The sequence below is a fragment of the Dermacentor variabilis genome, unplaced genomic scaffold (assembly GCF_050947875.1).
Source record: "Dermacentor variabilis isolate Ectoservices unplaced genomic scaffold, ASM5094787v1 scaffold_12, whole genome shotgun sequence".
Classification (NCBI taxonomy): domain Eukaryota; kingdom Metazoa; phylum Arthropoda; class Arachnida; order Ixodida; family Ixodidae; genus Dermacentor; species Dermacentor variabilis.
In genome coordinates this window covers 57385003-57404213 of record NW_027460280.1, presented here as the reverse complement: position 1 = coordinate 57404213, position 19211 = coordinate 57385003, and the positions used below count along the sequence as shown (strand labels likewise).

General features: G+C 43.1%; 1 protein-coding gene across 2 annotated transcripts in view; it reads left to right on the top strand.

Moving 5' to 3' along the window:
* Positions 1-11687: 11687 nt before the first annotated feature.
* The window catches only part of Zip99C (Zinc transporter Zip99C), a 48909-nt gene continuing 41385 nt past the window's right edge, over positions 11688-19211 (top strand). The window contains exons 1-2 of one of the 2 annotated variants that reach the window (XM_075676901.1): positions 11688-12542; positions 13300-13404. In XM_075676901.1, the coding sequence (XP_075533016.1) occupies positions 12233-12542; positions 13300-13404 (415 nt within the window). In that variant the 5' untranslated portion in view covers positions 11688-12232. The remainder of the gene's footprint in view (positions 12543-13299; positions 13405-19211) is intronic. The other variant, XM_075676900.1, reaches the window with a different exon arrangement.

Sequence of the window (19211 nt, the reverse complement as noted above, 5' to 3'; positions counted from 1 at the left end):
CTTGTGTGTGTGTGTGTGTTTTTTTTTTTTTAATTGGGGGTGTGGGTTATAAATGATGTTTTTCAGAAGGAAAAGGGGGTAAATTGGGCTTTCTTATGAGCAGACCAAAGTTTGGGATTTTTTTGCCGACTTTCACAAACAGTTAGTATAGGCATCAGTCTCCTTTTTGGACACGAACATTTTATTTAAACAAGCAAAATCACTGACGCTGACATGAACATATTTATTTATTTTTTATTTATTTTTTAAATAAAATACTGTGGACACTAACTCCAAGCAGGGTGAGCAGAATTCACAAGATTATTTACATAAAAGAACAGGATGAAACAAGTTCGTAACACATTTTTCAAACAAATTCATTGGTCATAAGATAGATGATTAAGAAATTTTAACAACTTGGTTATAATACAACTCTATACACGAAATAACATTATTTACACAAATGGTACGCAGGTCATGGACGCTGGGGAAATGCTTCAGTTGGCTTATTCCAGTCAGCTATTGTTTGTGGAAAAATGGAGTACAGAAAAATGTCAGTCCTTGCAAAAATTGGTGTTAGAGAATGAGGCTAGTGGTGTAGAGTGAGTCTGCTTATCAAGGGGGATATGTATGTTGCGGTGTCTATGGCTAGCCTATAATTAAGTTTGAAAGGAACTCTAACTTTTCTTTCTTTGAATTGGTTAGTAATGTAGTGGGGGAGTCAGTAGGCATAAATTTAGTGTAAATAAATCGTACTGCTTTTCTTTGGATTCTTCCTAGGTTCTTAATGTTAATTTTTGTGTGAGGGTCCCAAACTATGGAAGTGTACTCAAGTTTTGGCCTAATTAAAGCAAAGTAAGAGAGTGGTTTAACATTAGGTGGGGCAGTCTTGAGTTTGTGGCATAGAAGGCCTAGTTTCCGGAAAGTGGCAGGGCAGATAGTATTTATGTGCAAGTTCCACGATAAGTCACTCATTAATGTTACACCTAAATATTTATAGCAGGCTACTTTCACTAAAGGTGCTGCAGCCAGATTGTAAGTGTAGTCTAAGGAGACTTTTTTGTGTGTTATGGGGAGAGAGACGTTTAGTTCCATTAAGAAGCATACCCCATTGATCACACCATTTTAACACATTGCCCAAGTTAGAGTTAAGGCCACATTGGTCACTAATGCACGTAACTTCCCTAAACAAAACACAGTCGTCAACAAATAGACGAATTTGTATTGAGGTGTTAACCACAGTGACGATATCATTTATATATAGAAAAAAAATTAGGGGGCCGAGTACGCTCTTTTGTGGAATGCCAGAAGTTACCGGAAGGCAGCCAGAGAGCTGTTCTTCTACCTGAACATATTGGTTGCGGTTGTCCGGATAGGCTGAAATCCAGGAAATGAATAATTTTCGTATGCCTATCAACCGAAGCTTTATAATTAGTTTATCATAAAGAACTGTATCAAATGATCTGCTGTAATTTAGGAATATTGCATCAATTTGACTGTTAGTATCAAGACAAGCTGCAAAGCTGTGAACTATACTGACCAGTTGTGTTGTAAAAAATCCTTTTTGAAATCCATTTTGATGATTTGTTAAAACTAAGTGTTCTAAGTATTCGTTTAATTTATAAGCTATTATGTGTTTGCTAAGTTTATAACACAAAGATGTCAAGGAGATTGGCAAATAATTTTGTAGTAATAGGCTGTCGCCTTTTTTGAATGTAGGCGCAAGTTGAACTGACTTCCAGTCATCTGGCACTTGAGCTGATAACAGAGAGACACGAAAAGTAATAACTAACTATTTAGCAACAGACTCAGTAAAGCGATCAACAAATATGTTGCGGATTTTGTCGGGACCGCAAGAAATTTTGGACTTTTAGTCAAGCAACGTAACAATGACACCAGGATAAGAAATGAAGTTTACGTTTACAGCATGGTCCACCTTTTTGGTGGGTAGAGAAGCACTAGGGGCAGAAAATGCACTATGGAAATAGTCATTGAAGTGTTGAGAAATGGTGGTCTGATCAGCTACCATTGACCCATCGCCAAAAACCGGTGATATAGGTTTTTTTTTCACTAATATGGTTCCAAAACTTCTTTGGATCATTTTTTATGAAGTTTGCGAGGAACCTATTGAAGTAGTATTCTTTCGAGGTATGCACTGCATGTGCAAGGTTACTTAGAGCGTCAGCTATAAGTTTGGGGTCAGCATGCTTTTCACTTTATGTTTGAGATGAATCATGCTTCTCGTCATCCAAGTATGTTTATGCACTTTTTTCCGTTTAAATGGTATGAAGTTTTCAATGCACTACAAGCATATGCATTTAAATTGGTCTCACAAACTGCAAACATCAGTATCAATAAAATCTATTGGACAAGTTTCTAGGTGGTCGATAATATGTGCATCATGGGCACGTGTATAGTCTTTCACACAATCAAAGGATGGGTTCATAGTTTGCGAAAGCGGCACCAGGGAAATAGAAGCTGAGACAAGGTAGAAATCGGACAGCCCTTGATAATTCAAACAGTGGATGTACCGAAATGATGAAGAATAAATACCAAACCTAAAGCAGATTTATAGGCACCTTGATAATGCATTGGTTCATGAACTAATTGTATCAAATTATGTGTGAGCATGTGAAATACTGCATTTGCATGGCTGATATTGGTTCAAAAGGTCTCAAAACGTTCCTTGTCTACTCGAGGCAGATTAAAATCCCCAATAAAAAGGACTTTGTTGTGCTGGTATTTAGACATACGTACCTTTAATTTTAGTAAGTATTCAAGAGTAGAGCCAGGCAGTGTATATAATGCATATAAGATGAATGAGCGGCTCCACAAAGTTACTTTAATGTAGATACATTTAAGTTCCGGTATGTCCTCCAGCAAGACGGCGTCAAATTTGTTTCAGATCAGAACAGCCACACCACCTCCCCTTGATTGCCTGTCCTTATGAAAAGCCATATAGAAAGGCGGGAAAATGTCATCATTCACACGTTCATGTAACCACATCTCAGTTATTACACTAATCTGAGGACCATACTGCAGCAGTAGAATTTCAAGGGGCTCAGTTTTATTCCTAACACTACGGGCATTCAAATTAAGGAGACGAAGTTGCTTATCGTGCGCATGCACGTTCTGCCAAGTTTTTGCCTGTTGAGGGGTGGTGTTGTTGTAGTTGGTCATTTTCACCCACCTGTTTTGCACCTCGTCCTAAATGTACATATCCTTATCGATGTTTAGTTTATCGTATATCTTTTGCCTTGTTCTATCTCGGCTTTTGTGCTCTTCCAGAGCAGACTACGTTTTCTTAATGCCGATTTGGAATAATTATTCTTAATAAAGATATTCGAGCCCTTGAGTTTGATTGCATTTTTCAGTCCCCCCCCCCATACAATCTTGCATTTACACTATTACAAGCTGCTTTCCCACCTGCTTACCTAATCGATGGGTACTCCCAGCAGATTCGCATTTGACCTCAGGTTTGTCTTGAAAAATACCCTTCGCAACCTTGTTCTTTAGCACCTCTTCTGACTCTACTGAGATCTCAGGTATACCATGAATAATTAAATTAGAGTTTGAACTATGGTCTTCAAGGTCTGTTAGCTTTTTAGTTTGAAAACACATCATGTGTTCAAACGATTTCAATGTGGCTTGCAATTGATATGTGTTCTCATGCTTAACTAAGCGCTCAGACGCCATATTTTCCACCGTACGCTTAATGTCGTTCAACTGTTCTTTCAGTTTAGCAAATTGAGGTTATTTCTAATAGTTCCTTATGAATTTCTCTCTGACCTTCAAGTAGTTGCTCGTACGGTTCCTTCTGAGTAGGTCCTGGGTTTTCCTTGACATCGCCACTAATTAGTCGTTTACACACAACAAAACAGCCATACACCATTACAAAACAACCCCGTTGGCATGGCAGAACCACTAGGCCTCCACAGTCGCTACATATTGAACAAGGGTGGGGGTAACCTGCAGCAAGTGGAGAAACGTTCCATTTAGCAACATGGCAGCTTTGGGTCCACCGTGCCCACAGAAGATGAAACCATGTCATTCTTCTTTTATACCGGCACCAAGTGATGACACCACACTGAGATGCATGAAAGGAAAGTTCAGTAGAGTTTGCGTTGACAGATGACGACAGCATTGAGAATGAAGGGCCTTTGTTGATGAGCTGGTTCTTACCATCGCAAGATGTATCAAGTGGCCATACACATCCAGAACAGCGAAGCCAAGAAAAACCTGCAGCAAGTAGAAAAGTGTTCCATTTGGCGACATAGCAGCTTTGGGCCCACCGTGCCCACAGAAGGCAAAATTATGCTGGTCTTCTTTCATATAATGGCAAAAAGAGCTGTTTGTAAGTTATGACACTGGCAACTACCTATACAAATTCTTGCTGGCAGGCATTAGTTACACTTTTAAAAGAAATTATGTAAACAAAAACAAATAGAATCATTCTTGGTTATCCCTTGTTTACCTTCTTCTCTGCACTTTCTTACAGAGGAAAAGAAGAAAATTACAGAAACTACACAGCAGTTGTCTCAGTATGCGTAAGCATTGTGCCACTTGCTCATCTCCATGGAGCCAGTGTCATTATCAAACTTGATCCGACTACTATAAACCCTTATCAATGCTTAATGGATTCAATCCAACCATTATCAACCCTTATTGGTTGTTATCAACCTTATCACAATTGATCTGACCCTTAACAACTCTTATCTGTCCTTATCAACCTTATAGGACTTGATCCGACCGCTATCGGTCCTTATCAATCTTAACAGAATTGTTCCGACGATTATAAGCCCTTTTCACTCTTTGGCACCTTATCCATCCACGTCAAACCATTATCAACCGTGATGAGGCCCATATAGCCCCTCATCACTCCTTATCATCCTTATCAACTCATTGACTGCTTATCTGTCTGTGTTGTGCGATAAGCATGAACCCTCAGAGATGGTAGCATTTCAGTCGGTGAAGGGACACTTCAACGAAACGTGCATTCCATGACCACCAAAATGTGTCGGGGATGTGGCGTGCTTGGCATTAAATTTTTGCTATATAAGAGTTTTCCTAATGTCCGTAATGCTCCAAGTTGGCTCTACATGTAGTCCTAGAGATGGCTTTTATTCCGCCATCACCAAATCTTTCAACGAAGCCGTCATACAAACTGTTCTTTGACACTTGTTTTGTACCGCTGGTACAACACATTCATATGATTCAGATATATTCACCTTTTGCAAGCATGTGTGTTTAGTCCAGTGGGTGAGAGCGTGGGGTCATAGGTACAGAACTCATTACCGCCAACTTTTTTCCTTTCTAATTTATTCTGTTTTCTTGTAAATTAATTTCTTTATGGCGATTTGTCTTTTGTGACAGACAGACCGACGAGTTTTCTCGTTGGGTAGGCACAGAAATGCTTAAGCAGCTTGTTATATGTAAAGTGTTCTTTGACGGACCTTTGTTCCATTGGAGGACATTTTGTTTCAATCAAACAATCTTGCAACTTGCTATTCTTCTCAAAGCATTTGCACTAGCAGCACTAAAATAGTGTTTGACATAAAAATGTTTTGTTAATGCAATAGATTGCATCAACATAGCATGAAAATATGGGAAGAAATCAAAGTCATTGTCTTTAAGAATATGGCATGAAAATGATGAAAAATAATTTTTAGCAATGAATTCATTATTCAGTTTGCTCTGTAATGTATCTTGGCACTGTAGGCTACGGCATCTACAAAACACTTACGGATGGCCAATGCTATATATGATATCTGATATTACACATATAAAGTAGGTATGCAAGCTGAGGGTTCCAAGAAAAGCCAGTGTTGAAAGCCAAGTCAAAATACTGGGTGTTTCTGCGAAGACTGCCGAAATTTTTTAAGTATCAACTGTGGCAGATAGCACAATTACAGTCCCCGAGCAGGATTACCGAAAAAGGCAGACATTATTTGCAAGAGAAATCAAAATGCGTAATTGACGAATTACTAATTACCTTACAACAATGTATTTCTTTGCAAAGTTCAGCAATATCTCGAAACTGGTGTCATCCTGAAAATTCATTCCAAGCGGATCCGCCTTGCGAACTTTCCCGGCTACAATTCACAAATTTCGATAATATGCAATATATAATTAGCGAATTTTAGTAATTAGTAAATTGCGCATTTTGATTTATTGTAGAAGTAATGTCCGCTGCTTTGAGAAATCCAGTTGAAGGAATAGAATTGTGCTATGTGCCACAGGTGATCTTTAAAGATTTTTGGCTGTCCTTGCAGAAACACCTAGTGTATTGAAGTAAAGAAAGGCGGGGTCGGGGGGAGGAGCTTTAATTGTATTTTCCAGTGGAACACAATTGGATGCTGTTGTGTCTGGCTGGTTCTAGATGGACACTAAGGTTGTTCACTTGCTGTCAAGATGCAGTAAACTCTTGATAAGACGAACTCAAAGAAATTGCTCAGATGCTTAACAGAAGTGATCCACAGAACTAAAGATCTGCTATTCCAAGTGCACTCACAGATATCCACAACACAAAATAATAGATGAAACAGCATTAAAACCAAAAGGCCGATGCTAAAAGAGTCATTTATTAGATTTTGAATGGTAAATTGTTGCTATGTGTATTGTTACAGCAATTTTACTGAATAGCATAAGACTAACTTAATAGGAACAGATTTGTTTGTTGATGGCTCCATGAAAATCTGTGCCCTACACCAGAAGACATTTCACCCAGCTTGCTCATAAACCTTGAGTCTCCTCACATTCTACAAAAACCTGCATGAAAGTAGGTAGAGCTTTATCAGCTGCATCATGTGTGAACGCCACTAGTTTTTGTTTCTCCTAGACAGTGTTCTTGTCTAAATAGCTTGCAGAGGCACCTCGAGGACTTCCTTAATTATTGTTTATATGGTGACAGCCTAGCAGGTTTATAATGTCATCGTCAATGCTGGTGTAGCAGTTTATGTCCACAAGAACACCATTTGCTTCTTGTCTAGCGAGCTAGTTCGCCTCTTCCAAGTCTGCCGATTAAGGCCTTTTGCCGACATAAATAACGGGTGTCGAAAGTGGCTGCAGAAGTTCGACAATTCGTGTTAAGCAGATTTTGTTTGCATTGGGTTTATGCGAAAGTAACCAAATGTTTACGCATTCGTCCACATATTAAAAACGTTGGCTTAATCAGGTTTGTCCTAACGGGAGTTTACTGCAGTTCTTATTGGACAGTCTGATGTGTCCAATTGGACATCATTACGAGTCCAATTGGTATAGATGAATCAAACTGGACCTTATTGTGTGTCCCATTGGGACATATTTAAGGGGCTGTGTTGCTCAGTTGGTTATTCAGGAGTTTCCAGAGGCATCGATTGGAACATAGAATTATCATTTGGTTTTAATGGGACCCTAACTGCCAGCTAGTTTTAATGAGACTGCTGCCAATGAATGAATGCCAATTTGGCTTAATTGGAAGTTACACAGATAAGCAATGCCACGAAACAACAAAATAGTTAATAAAAATAATAGCACAAATAAAGTGTAAGCCCTGGAGTATATAATCTTTGTAGTTTGGTATGATCAATAGAGAGCAGCATATATTGCCATAGTGATCACTTCAAGGGGGGGGGGGGTTCCAGGATCCCTAGCTAACCCTCCCCCTGGTTACACATGCCTGCACCAAGGTATTTGTGGGATGTAACGGAATCAAGTGGAAGGTTGTTAAGTGAGTACTGAGGACAAGGTGATCAGTGACACAAGATCCTCATCACCTTGCATTTAATAATGTTCAGTCTCATGTGCCATATCACAGACTAAGCAATAATGTTGTTAAGGTCAGGATATAGGGTCAGATTCGTTGGTAATTTTATAGTACACAACAGAGTTGTCGGCATAAAGACAAATAGAGCTGGATATGTGTGCAGTACAAGTTATTATAGTAAATCAAGAAAAGTATGGGAGGAATCGTGAGGCACTCCTGTGGTAACCGACACTTTACACAAGTAATTTTTTGTTAGCAGATACATATTGGGTATGGTAGAGAAATTTGGCAACCCGCTGGAAGACCAATGGGTCATTTTTTAAGGCAGTTAAGTTTTAGTATAAGGAGCTGACAGTTAACTTTATCAAAAGCTTCAGAAAAATATAGAAACATGCAATCTGTTGCAAAACAATTAATAAGGAATAAACAAAAATCATTCGTAAATGTTAATAATCGAGTTCCACAAGAGAAATATTTATGAAGTCTGTGTTGTGAATGGTGGAAAAAGTTGACTGTAAGATGTCAAGGTGCGAATATACTATATGCTCTGACATTTTACATGAAATGAAAGTTTGGAAAATTTGACAATAATTGGTTGAAATATGTGTTTCATTAGATTTATGAAGTGGAATAACTTTACCTACTTTCCACTCTCAGGGCATCAGTATTTCAGATGGAATGTGCATATTTTAAATTTGCAGCTAGCTGATATACTGGAGCCGTAGAAATTTTGTTCCAAAAAAGATGCAAGGCAGCATATGCAATCTTAAGCACGCGCAATAAGTATGAGCATTGCAAGTATATGCTTTGCAACATCTTATGAGAAAACAGGTTTGTCACAGCGTTTATGGAGAAGGTGCAATGGCCACGAGAGTGAATATGCACACAGCCCCAATCACAGGTGTGTCATTATGAAGAGCAGGTTTGAGATATCGAACAGAAGCACATTGTTCAGCAGCTTATTAGAGAGAATAGGGGCCCCAAAGAAATAGCGTCAAAGCCACTGCGCATGCGCGAGACGGGAACTGCGTTTGGGTTTTGCCAAGAGGAGACGTTGGTTCTGCGTTGGGAACGCTATTTCACCGATTTAGCGGGAGCCCAAATAGCGGCCCCAAAAGCTTTGCGTCAGCAAACATGGCGGCACCATGCGGCACCCTTCGAAGCGATGGCTCTTTGGTTCTTTATCCTATGACTGGGTTCGATTAGTGGTAACGCGTGAAGTTCACAAGCTAGGAAAAGTGACTGCGGTTATCGCTTTCTCTCAACTAGCGTGTGTTATGAAGGTTGATTTATTAGACGCCGCTGATTCCGAATTCGATTGTGGATTTTATGGCTCCAAGGCCTAACACGGCTAAGCTTGGCTGGTGAAGGCACGTAAAGTTGGTTTGCTCAAAACTAAGCGCAACTAATTGTTTGCTGCTTACAAAATAACCACTAAATTGTGATTAAACGTGCATACACGCAAGTCAAAATTACTATTCCTATCATAAAATTGTATATTTTATTTAATTATTTTAATAGCTTTTCTTTGACGCCGTAGTGGCGCTGTCAGCGCAAGATGCTATGAAAACAGATGCTATGCAAACAGAAGCGTACAGTGAGGGGCTAGTGTCGTGTGGTTCTTTCTCTGTCTTTTTTGCGCAGTTTTTCTGTGTTCTCACTATGCAAACAGGTCCGCAATAGACATTAGTAAGAGGCGATTGGAGGATTGGTGGAAGAAAAGTAGGGAAACAACAAAAGACGGAGACAAACAAAAGCACAGTTCGCAATAGGGGATCAAAAATTTGGACGTGGTAGTTCATAGTATTTTTTTTTTCTTTTTTCATTGGTTAACCTAGGTAGGATATTAGGCGGCATAGTAGCAAGAGCTTGGTGGCGCAACCCGCCGCCCCGTTCCAAAGGGGACGCTCATAACATCCATCCATCCATCCAGCTATATAGTACCGCAAACGCAAAGCCATGGCTGGCCATGGCAAAGCCCTATTCTAAAACTCTTCACTCATGCGTGCCCCAGCGCTAACTTCCGCAAAGCTCGTTGGGGCCCCAAACTTTTGGGGGTCTCTGTGGCGATATGACTGTACCTGGCTATATATGCTAAGCTCCTATTTGCCAGGTACTTTTCACTGGCGGATCCAGAGGAGGGCCGCTTGAGGCACCCGAGCTGGCCCGATTCCCCAGGATACCGAGAAGAATCATGAGCTGAATGAGTTCGTACATGCTGTTTCACACTTAGGGGAAAACTCAGAGCACATATATTGCATCGCGATGCGGCGAGCGTTGGAGTCAGGCGGCGGTAGAAGCTCGCACAGGCACGAACGCTCGAGGAGCGGAGTCTTGATCCGCGTCGTCTGCTACGGCGGCGCGCCACTATGGGCTCGCGCTTCATGGGCTCGCTCGCCTTCATTGGCGATAATGGAGTTCTACAAACTTCTAATTGGCAGCATGCTTCGTTTATTATTTCAAAAGGTCGGGGTACTGAGTGCGTGCACGTATATTTCTTCACTGTATGTGCTACCGTAATACGCAGCGACGAGAACGAGACACCAAAATATGCGCGCAACGTGCTCAGTCTTTATTTGACACGAAAGGAAAACGGAGACTCGACAATAAGAACTATATATATGGGGGTCAAACATGATATAGATGAAACAAACGGATACGAATAAAGAAATGTTTTAGGTTAAGAGCTGGAAGTGATTCTTCTCGACAATAGTTCATTACACTAGACAGACCCTGCCCGCCGGCAGGGAAACGCACGCGTCACGCTCCGAACTTCACTAGTATCTCGTCATATCCCCAGCAGCAGCGATGACACCGCCCATTCTGAAGTGCATTGGAGTGTACAGTGACTTGGTCAGCGATGTGTTCATTCGCAGCACGTCCCACTTGCTGACGATGGTGGACCAAAGCCTATCCTCGGACAACCCATGAAAACGATGGCGCGCCAGCGATACTTTCAATGAGCCCCAGACATTTTCAATGATGTTGAGCTCCGGGGATTGGGTCGGCCACTCCAGGACAGCGACTCCGCCCTCTTCGAGCACTTCTTCCACAACACGAGCAGTGTGGATCGGCTTCCGGGAACGGGCCGTCAAGAACGTGCGGAATCAGTACATCGTCTATGATTGCCCGGTACCGTTCAGGGATGAACTTGCCTTCGAGGCGTATCGGTGGGCGTCGCACAACGCTTTGTAAAGCATGTCGGCTCAGTTCCCGCAGTAACGATGAAATCGGTGCACTTAGCACGCTTCCCAACAATGTGGCCAGCGCGCGCCGCCCTAGCAGACGATGCGGTTCAAGACCCCGCCCCTCCAGCCTGCGCGAGCTGCTGCCGCCGCCTGACTCACGCCGCATCGCGATGCACTTGATGCAATGCGCGCCGAGTTTTCCCTCAAGTGTGAAACAGCCTGTACATTTTGGAACACTAGAAACAACGCACAAAGGACAGTGAAAACAAAACACTCGCCGCATTTTACCATGATGCTTTACAGAAATCTTCGCTAGTTTAAGCAACTGTAGCTTTTTCACTTTTACAGAAGCAGTTAATGCTTAACATCGGTTACACGGCATTAAAAAGAATAATAACATACGCCTTCGAATAAGCTATATTGAACCATTGAATGCAGCGCGCATGGCTCGTGCGCTTCCGCAAACATTGGCTTCCGCATGGAATAAAAGAATAAAGAACCATGAGCAGACCACGAGCCAACGTTTCCAGACCAGCAAGGAGAAGAAGCCACTGTTGCTGAAGGACGAAGCTGAAGCAGCAGCTCGTTGTCTGCTGTTTGTTCTGTAAAAGTGATTGATAATTACTTAAGCATATGGAATTATCGTGCAGTATGTGTGAATGGAACTGATAATAAATTCGGAATTGCACTGATAACTTTAAGCAGCGTAAGAAACAAAACAATTCAAAACCGAAACTAATGTTATTTTGCTCATTTCAAGACTCGCCCACTCGCCCGCTTCTTTTTCATGTTACTCAACGCAAACTTCAGTGATGCGGTGCTGGATGCGGGTCGCATAGGCTACGATTTCTTGCGGCACCCTCTCAGCGAGACCGAGCACTGTATACAGATCTGCATAGCCTGACAAAAAAGGCAGCTTCGTTAGCGTGCTGGAATAGATCAGCTCGTGTCTGGCAGCATCGACGCGTACAGCGAAGAACCCATCCACCGTGCCCTCCGTTGCGCTAGCGTGAGAAGACGCCTGCTGCTGCTGCACTCCGCCTTCTCCATCCTCTTCTCTCCACCGCCTGACGTCGCCTATGAGCGGCGGCAGCTCCACTCGAGAATCCGTGCTATCTCGTTGCGGCCTCAAACTTCTTCGGTGAGCACTTCCTGCCGTGTACTTCACCCGGACAGATTACGCTGCCTCCACCGCAGATGGAGATAAATCTTGTGTATCTTGGTTGCGTGGTAGAATACAAAACGCAATGGCTCTGGCGAAACTGAGTCCTTCGACGTGCCGTTGAAGCCAGGCCCCACTGCACAAACCACTCGGAAAAGCATGCCGTTGGCCGCTCAGCTGCTACGGCTCGGTGTCGTGGCCGCCGCAGGCGTTGACCAAGTCCTGTGTGATCATGAACGATCGCTGAACACTTCATTCGGGGAAGGGACGCCGACGCCTCTTCTGCGAGTCTGGCAGCTATGGGCTCCCACATACGAGCACAGCTCATCTGTACAAGCCCCTTCGGACGTGCGCACCTACCAAACGTGGGTCTTCTCCATAGCGGCAGCGTGCGTCGTGGGTCTCAGCGGTGTCTTCCCGCTCCTACTCGTGCCTGTTGACACCGGGATCAACCTGAAGCACAATCGCAGTGAGTAATATATATCTCCATCCGTTAACACGTAGTTGGCTGGAGCCTGGAGCCGTGCTCTAAGTGAACTAGTCGTGAAAGTCGTACGCGTTATTTTTCACAGTGTAACGTTTACTACGTTTCAAAGTGAAATGTAGTGTGCCATCTCAAGCGCGCTCGCGCCCCTTGTAAGAAAAAAGCAAAAAGAAAAGAGAAAGAAAAAAAATATAGAGAGAGGAAGACAGGGCTCGCTAGTTGTAATACCTCCTCTATTTTTCTTTTTTTTTTTTGAAATATATGCTTGTTTGATTCACGTTGCCGTAGCGACGAGATGCTGCGAGCATAAGGATGCTTATCAGCATCGCGAAGTGGTGAGATACGGCCAGAAGAGGCTGAGAAGCAGCATGTGCGCAGTCGGAAGTGCGGTTCTCGACACGGTTTGAGAACTTTATCTCCCACTTAACAAGTCATTTGCTCAACCTGTGGAGAGTGGCAATGTCTTTGCAGAGAATGCAGCCCTTTGCCTTGCCACTAGTAATTCCTGAACCGCTGCAGTGAGCGCACAGCTTTCCTGCACAAAGTTGTCTTTATATAGATTGTCAGTGCTTGTTCTTGCGTAGAATGAATAGTATTGCAGGGATTTAAAGAGGGGCAGTGGCGGGTGTATGTCTGCAGCTTGGCTACATTTCTATCTCATTTCTCTGCAAAAGTTCGTTTGTGGTTTTGTATACCCACTATATTTGTTACAGAGGCTAGCTTACTGTTCCGCTTCTTCCAGGTGGCTGCCGGACACTGAAGCTACTACTCAGCTTTGCTGTTGGTGGCCTTTTAGGTGATGTGTTCCTACACCTTTTGCCAGAAGCCTGGGGGCGTCTTCGAAGAGGTGTGTCTCGAGATCTGCATGTATTTACTTTGACCACTTCACAGGTTTTAGGCTCATTCTGTTTAATGCTCACATTTTGAGGCTGCCATGGTAACAAAATGCTCCAGCTCACTGAGCAATACTGATGGTGGTATCAAACCTGTTGCCGTTTGCTGGAAAATAAATCAGCTTTCTTGTTGATTTCTTTTACGGCAAACGTACTAAGTTTAACAACTGAATACTGGTAAGCGCAATTCTAAGACGGGTCAGAAGATAGACACAGAAGCACAGGACAAACGCTAACTCGCAACTAAATTTTATTCTGAAGACTTCGCCTACTTAAGTACACAGCAGACCTGATCAAGCCAGCCAATGCATCATATCAAGAAGCGTATAGATTACAGCATCATTTCTAAAAGTTGCTTTCCTTTGCTACGCAAAACAACCGAAGTATCGCTAATACAGGCACTTTCTTTCTAATATGATACGCCTCCGTGATTTCTCTGGCCAAATCATTTGCCACTCCTGCCTAGAATTCGAATAACGGAAAGAAAATGATGCTGTAATCTGTACGCTTCTTGATATGATACGTTGGTTGGCTTGATGGGCAGTGCGCTTGCGCTATCCTGGTCTGCTGTGTACTTAAGTAGGCGATGTTTTCAGAATAAAATTTAGTTGCGAGTTAGCGACTGTCCTGTGCGTCTGTGTCTAATGCTGTCTCGTCTTAGAATTGCGCTTACCAATATTCATTTGTCAAGCGTGAACCAACTAGGCTAGCAACAAATTTTGTTAACGTACTAGATTTAAATGTTAGATAACTGCTGTGTGTATTTCTTGTGTGCAACTTAAATATGATAGTTGGCTGTTGCACAACTGTGCAAAGTATTTGCTGCACTATAGTGGGAGACTGTTTTCGGCGCACTTTTGAACTGCGTGAATAAACGATCTGTGAGCGTTTATACGCGCAGTTAAAACATGTTTGCTAATATGCACCAACTCGCCCAACAACAAGTTCATCAAGAGAGAAGGTGGAGAGGGGAGAAAAAAAAAAAAAACGCCGGATGGGACGACAATCTTACATGGTCTTAGTCGAAATATCGCGGCAGCTCGTTTGACACGTGTTTGAGGCTTCGTCGGCAGTCGGCACCATTTAACTTCTTTTTAAGATTAAGCGCGTAGTGTTGGCTGGGTGTGCATCTGACTTTTTGGTCGCTACACAATAGCCCCTTTCCGTGCGTGCGTGTGCCTGAACAGTGGATACGAATGTTCGTAGTGCACAGGTATACTTGTATGTTTCCTTTCGTGCAGTGATGCTGCAGGTGCAAAGCCTGTTCATGCCACCAAGTCAAGTTAACATCTGGTTAGGGCATTCCTATTCGCGCAGTCAGTCATGTTAATGAAGTGATAAGGTTTATCTGGTGTTCCGTATATTTAACCAGTGTGTCTGAACCATGCGCACGTTTCGGCAGTCCTTCTTGATTATCCCGTTTTCGCACCTACATGTTCTTACTGATATGTGACGATGCAAATTAATAATTCACAGAGTAACATTACAAACATGTTACTTCTAATTATTCTATTATGTTAGTATTTTTGTGCAAGAATTGACAGTTTATGCAGAACAGCATTGAAATTGCATCAGCTCACGTTTCTAGATGAATGGAATTTTTGTTGTTATATAGCGACTAAGAACTGCAGACCGCATAACTTTATTAGTGCTCATTGCGAAAGCGAAATGCTTGCTCCACTTGCTTTATGTTAATCTTGACATGCTCGGCACTTGCCTTGAAGTCTGGCCGGAAGCATTTCTACGATTTTGATGTGCATTCTGGCTATGCAACATTTCTTTTCCCCGAATTGGAGTTTCACTTTCTTTTTGCCAAAGGTATAGCTGCATCCCAGTCACCATTAATGTTTGTCTGCACATTCGAAAGACACGCAAACAGCCGACTTCTGTCACAACTTAAAAATCATTTTGTTTGATATATTTAATCTTAATTTAATCGTTGCAGCCATTACACAAACACAGTCTAACGAGCGTTGCATAGTTCTGCTTTTTAAAGTTGCATAATTAGATTTTAAACACCGGATAAATTTTATCGCTTTATTAACATGATTGACTGCGCGAATAAGAATGTCCTGAGGAGATGTTCACTAGACTCAGACGCATGAGCAGTCATTGCACCGGAAACCGCCGTCGTTGCTCAGTGGCTGTGGTGTTGGGCTGCTGAGCACGAGGTCGCGGGATCGAATCCCGGCCGCGGCGGCCGCATTTCGTTGGAGGCGAAATGCGAAAGCACCCGTGTACTTATATTTAGGTGCACGTTAAAGAACCCCAGGTGGTCAAAATTTCCAGAGCCCTCCACTACGGCGTGCATCATAATCAGAAAGTAAATCGTAACGTAAAACGTAAATCCCCATAATTTTTAGTCTTTGCACCGGAAGCATCACTGCGTAAATTAAGTTTCGCCGCAGTGCAGTTGCATATGCGGTGAAGCACATTAAAATTAGAAATGTTCAATTACGAAAAAAAAAATGCTGCAGCAGACTCAACGGTAGACCCAACCAAACCAGCTAATAAAATAGCGACCAGAACAGCTGACACTCGACGTGGTTGGCGTTCCAGCCAACCATGTGCGACGTCAAATCTGGAGCACGAGTGCCTGGACTTTGAGGCAAAGTGGCTTCTCAAGCGGCGAATTGATATCATGGTTGATAACTCAGTTATACGCAAGCGAGTTTGTGAGGTTCTCTGAGTTCTGTGGTCTGAGTTTTCTGAGCTCTGTGGTCTCCATATGACATGCAAAATGACAGCGATTGACGTATATTGGTGCCGGAACGGCGCGGCACGACAATTAGATTAGCTAACCTGGCTCGATCGCCGTGTGACACCCGTATTAGACTCTTGCCCTTAATTGTACTCATTTTTTTTTCAGTCTCGCTATGTGTCCACACATTGGACACGTTGATTACCGCAAGTCCTTGCTCAAATAAATTGAGTCGAGTTTCCTCATTCTCCAGGTATCCTATCCACTGCCCGTTTTCTTTCCTTGATTTTTTAAAAAATATTTCCGCGCTATCTCATCTTCCTCACAATGTTCGTACGCTGGGACGAACGACGCTCCGTGCCTATAGCCATGTCGTTGACGCGGTTTAAACTGACCGTTGTAATTCATCGGTAGAATTTTCGCACATATGTGTGGAGGAGCGCGCATGAAAGGATGAACGCCTGAAAACTGGACGGCCAATGGGAACTCGACCTGTGCCGAGAGCGTGTGTACAGAATGTGCAATGTGCACTGTGCAGTGTGCACTGTGCAATGTGCACTGTGCAATGTGCACTGTGCAATGTACATTGTGCACAATGTGCAATGTGCACAGAATGCTCTCGGCACAGAATGTGCCGAGAGCACAATCTGTGTAGAATGGGCTAAAGTTTGGTGGAAACTCTTCCGGCCTGTCTCTTATCTGGTTGTAATCTTTGCCGAATGCTACCTTTCGAGCGTCCGACGCAATCGCTTTGCCAGCAGGTAAACCATGTCTCCTCGCCACTGAGATACCAGTCAGTCTCGTATTCATGCAGTCCTTGACTCGACCCTTGCCACGACGATCACCCCGACATCTGGTTCGATGAGGCATTGCTCCTCCGGTCAAAAGCTATTCTGCGTTGATTTTACGAGGATCCTGGCCATCGGTACATTATATAAAGTTTTATATAAAGTTAAGCATACAGATGGTTCTCAAGCTTCATTTAGATGTCTCTACACGCTGTTAATTGGGAACCTGGCTAGTATTAACCTCGCCGTAGATTGCGCTAATTCCACGACGTACAATGATTTAGCTTTCGCTAACGGAACAAGTAAGACGTCAGAACAGTTCACAATGCAGTCGATGAGTTAAATGTGCAGAGGCGATATATGTGCCGTTGTAAATTCATTTTCCCATTATAAGCTGAAATAGAAATCCTTGTTTTCTGTCGAAACTATAGAGATGGACGCACTGCAGTGAACTTGTGCCGGGCGCACCTTTCTTACTTTTTAATTTTGCAATAGAATTGGCCAAGTTATTGAGGTACAATCATGGTGCCGTGTAAACACCACACAGATATAACCCAGTGCATCTACAGTAACGTCTGCCCTCGCCAACTGTGTTGCCTCTCCACGCTAACTGCAATCCGTTCTGCGCATTCCTTTATTTTAAAACACCCGCGCCTTCAAACATCACGTGCGCGTTGAATCAAGTGACTTGCGGTTGGTTATTGGCATTTTTTGTTTGTTTGATTTCCCCTCCCACCCCCTTCTCTCGACCTCAAGTGTGCGCCGAGAACCGTCTCCCCGTCAGAATAGCCAGTGACAAGAGTTTCACACAGTAATTACTAGATGGAACTCTGGCGCTAGTGTCTATGGGAGCTGCAAGCGGCGCAGCGGTTCAGTAATGTATATGCTATGTATATGTATATGTAATGTATATGTGTAATATGTATGTAATATGTATATATGTAATGTATATGTATATGTAGTGTATATGCTACCTACGGTAGCATATACAGTAACTCTAGTCAGCATGAGAATGATCGTGGGCGAAGGAAAAAGATAGGCGAGAGCATTACGTCAAGCAGCCAGCATTGGAAAGCGAACGCTCCGTGACGCCAGTCCCTTTGCTCAGTGTCGGCCCTAGAGTTACTGTATGTGCTACCTGCGGTAGCACATACAGTAACTCTAGTCGGCCCAATTGACACGTGACCTCTTGCGTCGAGATCACGGAGCGAGAATCGAGATTTGCCGAGACGTTTGGTGCCCGGTAGTTGGTTCTTTATTCCACGAGTGGCTTTTAGTAGATGCACGCTCGGCCGGCAGCTGCTCGGCTTCTCAGCCTGTATATCTGGTCACGTGTATGGACGACACCGGCTTTAATCGCGTTGTGCGAAGCTCCCTGCTATCTTTCCTTCCTCCATGGGAATGATGGGTATATAGTACATGGATTTGCCCAAACTTCGTCCTTCTGCATCAAACGGCTTTGTGACTTTGTAAACTCGTCATTTTTAACGAAGTACTGTGTAATAAATTATTAAATAAACATTGTTAAAATTGTCCGATGGCAGGATTCGAACACAGGACGTCTAGCACAGACGCCCGATATTGAAGCAAGGTTTGAGTACGGGCTAGTTGGTATTCCATGGTTCAATCGTCACTTACAGCGCGTACATAGACGGAGGACAAAAAAGAACGACGTAGACAAGCGCTGACTTCCAACTGATTTTTATTTTCAGAAACAAACGTATATACCCTGAAACACCAAGACAAAAGCGCCCCCCACAAGCAGCAACCCGACATGAGAATGCATTCAGAATTTGTTGCCTAAGATGAACGAGAGCGCATGTGCGACCTCAGGAAAACCAGTTCTTTGTCTGTTAGTGCGATTGATGGCTTACTAACCGAGTCGCCATCGGCGATCGCTGCTGCTTCAATGATAATTCTGGTACTTTCATTGGAATGCCTAGCTAAGATAGTCGTCTCCTCAAAAATTGGGACACAGCCGCATTGTGCGCAGTGAACACCTAGGAAGCCTTCCCGCCCTTTGCGCACTTTATTGCTGTGTTCTTGTAGCCTAACGTTAAGACATCTACCAGTCTGTCCTATATAAGACCTGCCGCATTTCAGGGGTATCTTATACACTACACCTTTCGAACAACCTGTAAACTTCTTCCTATGATTAATGCTGCAAATACTACGTTTCTTAGCAGCAGGATTGGTTCTGACACAAAGCTGGGCAAGTTTTTTTGGAGCAGAGAAAACAACGTCGATACCTGCTCTTTGTCCTATTTTCTTA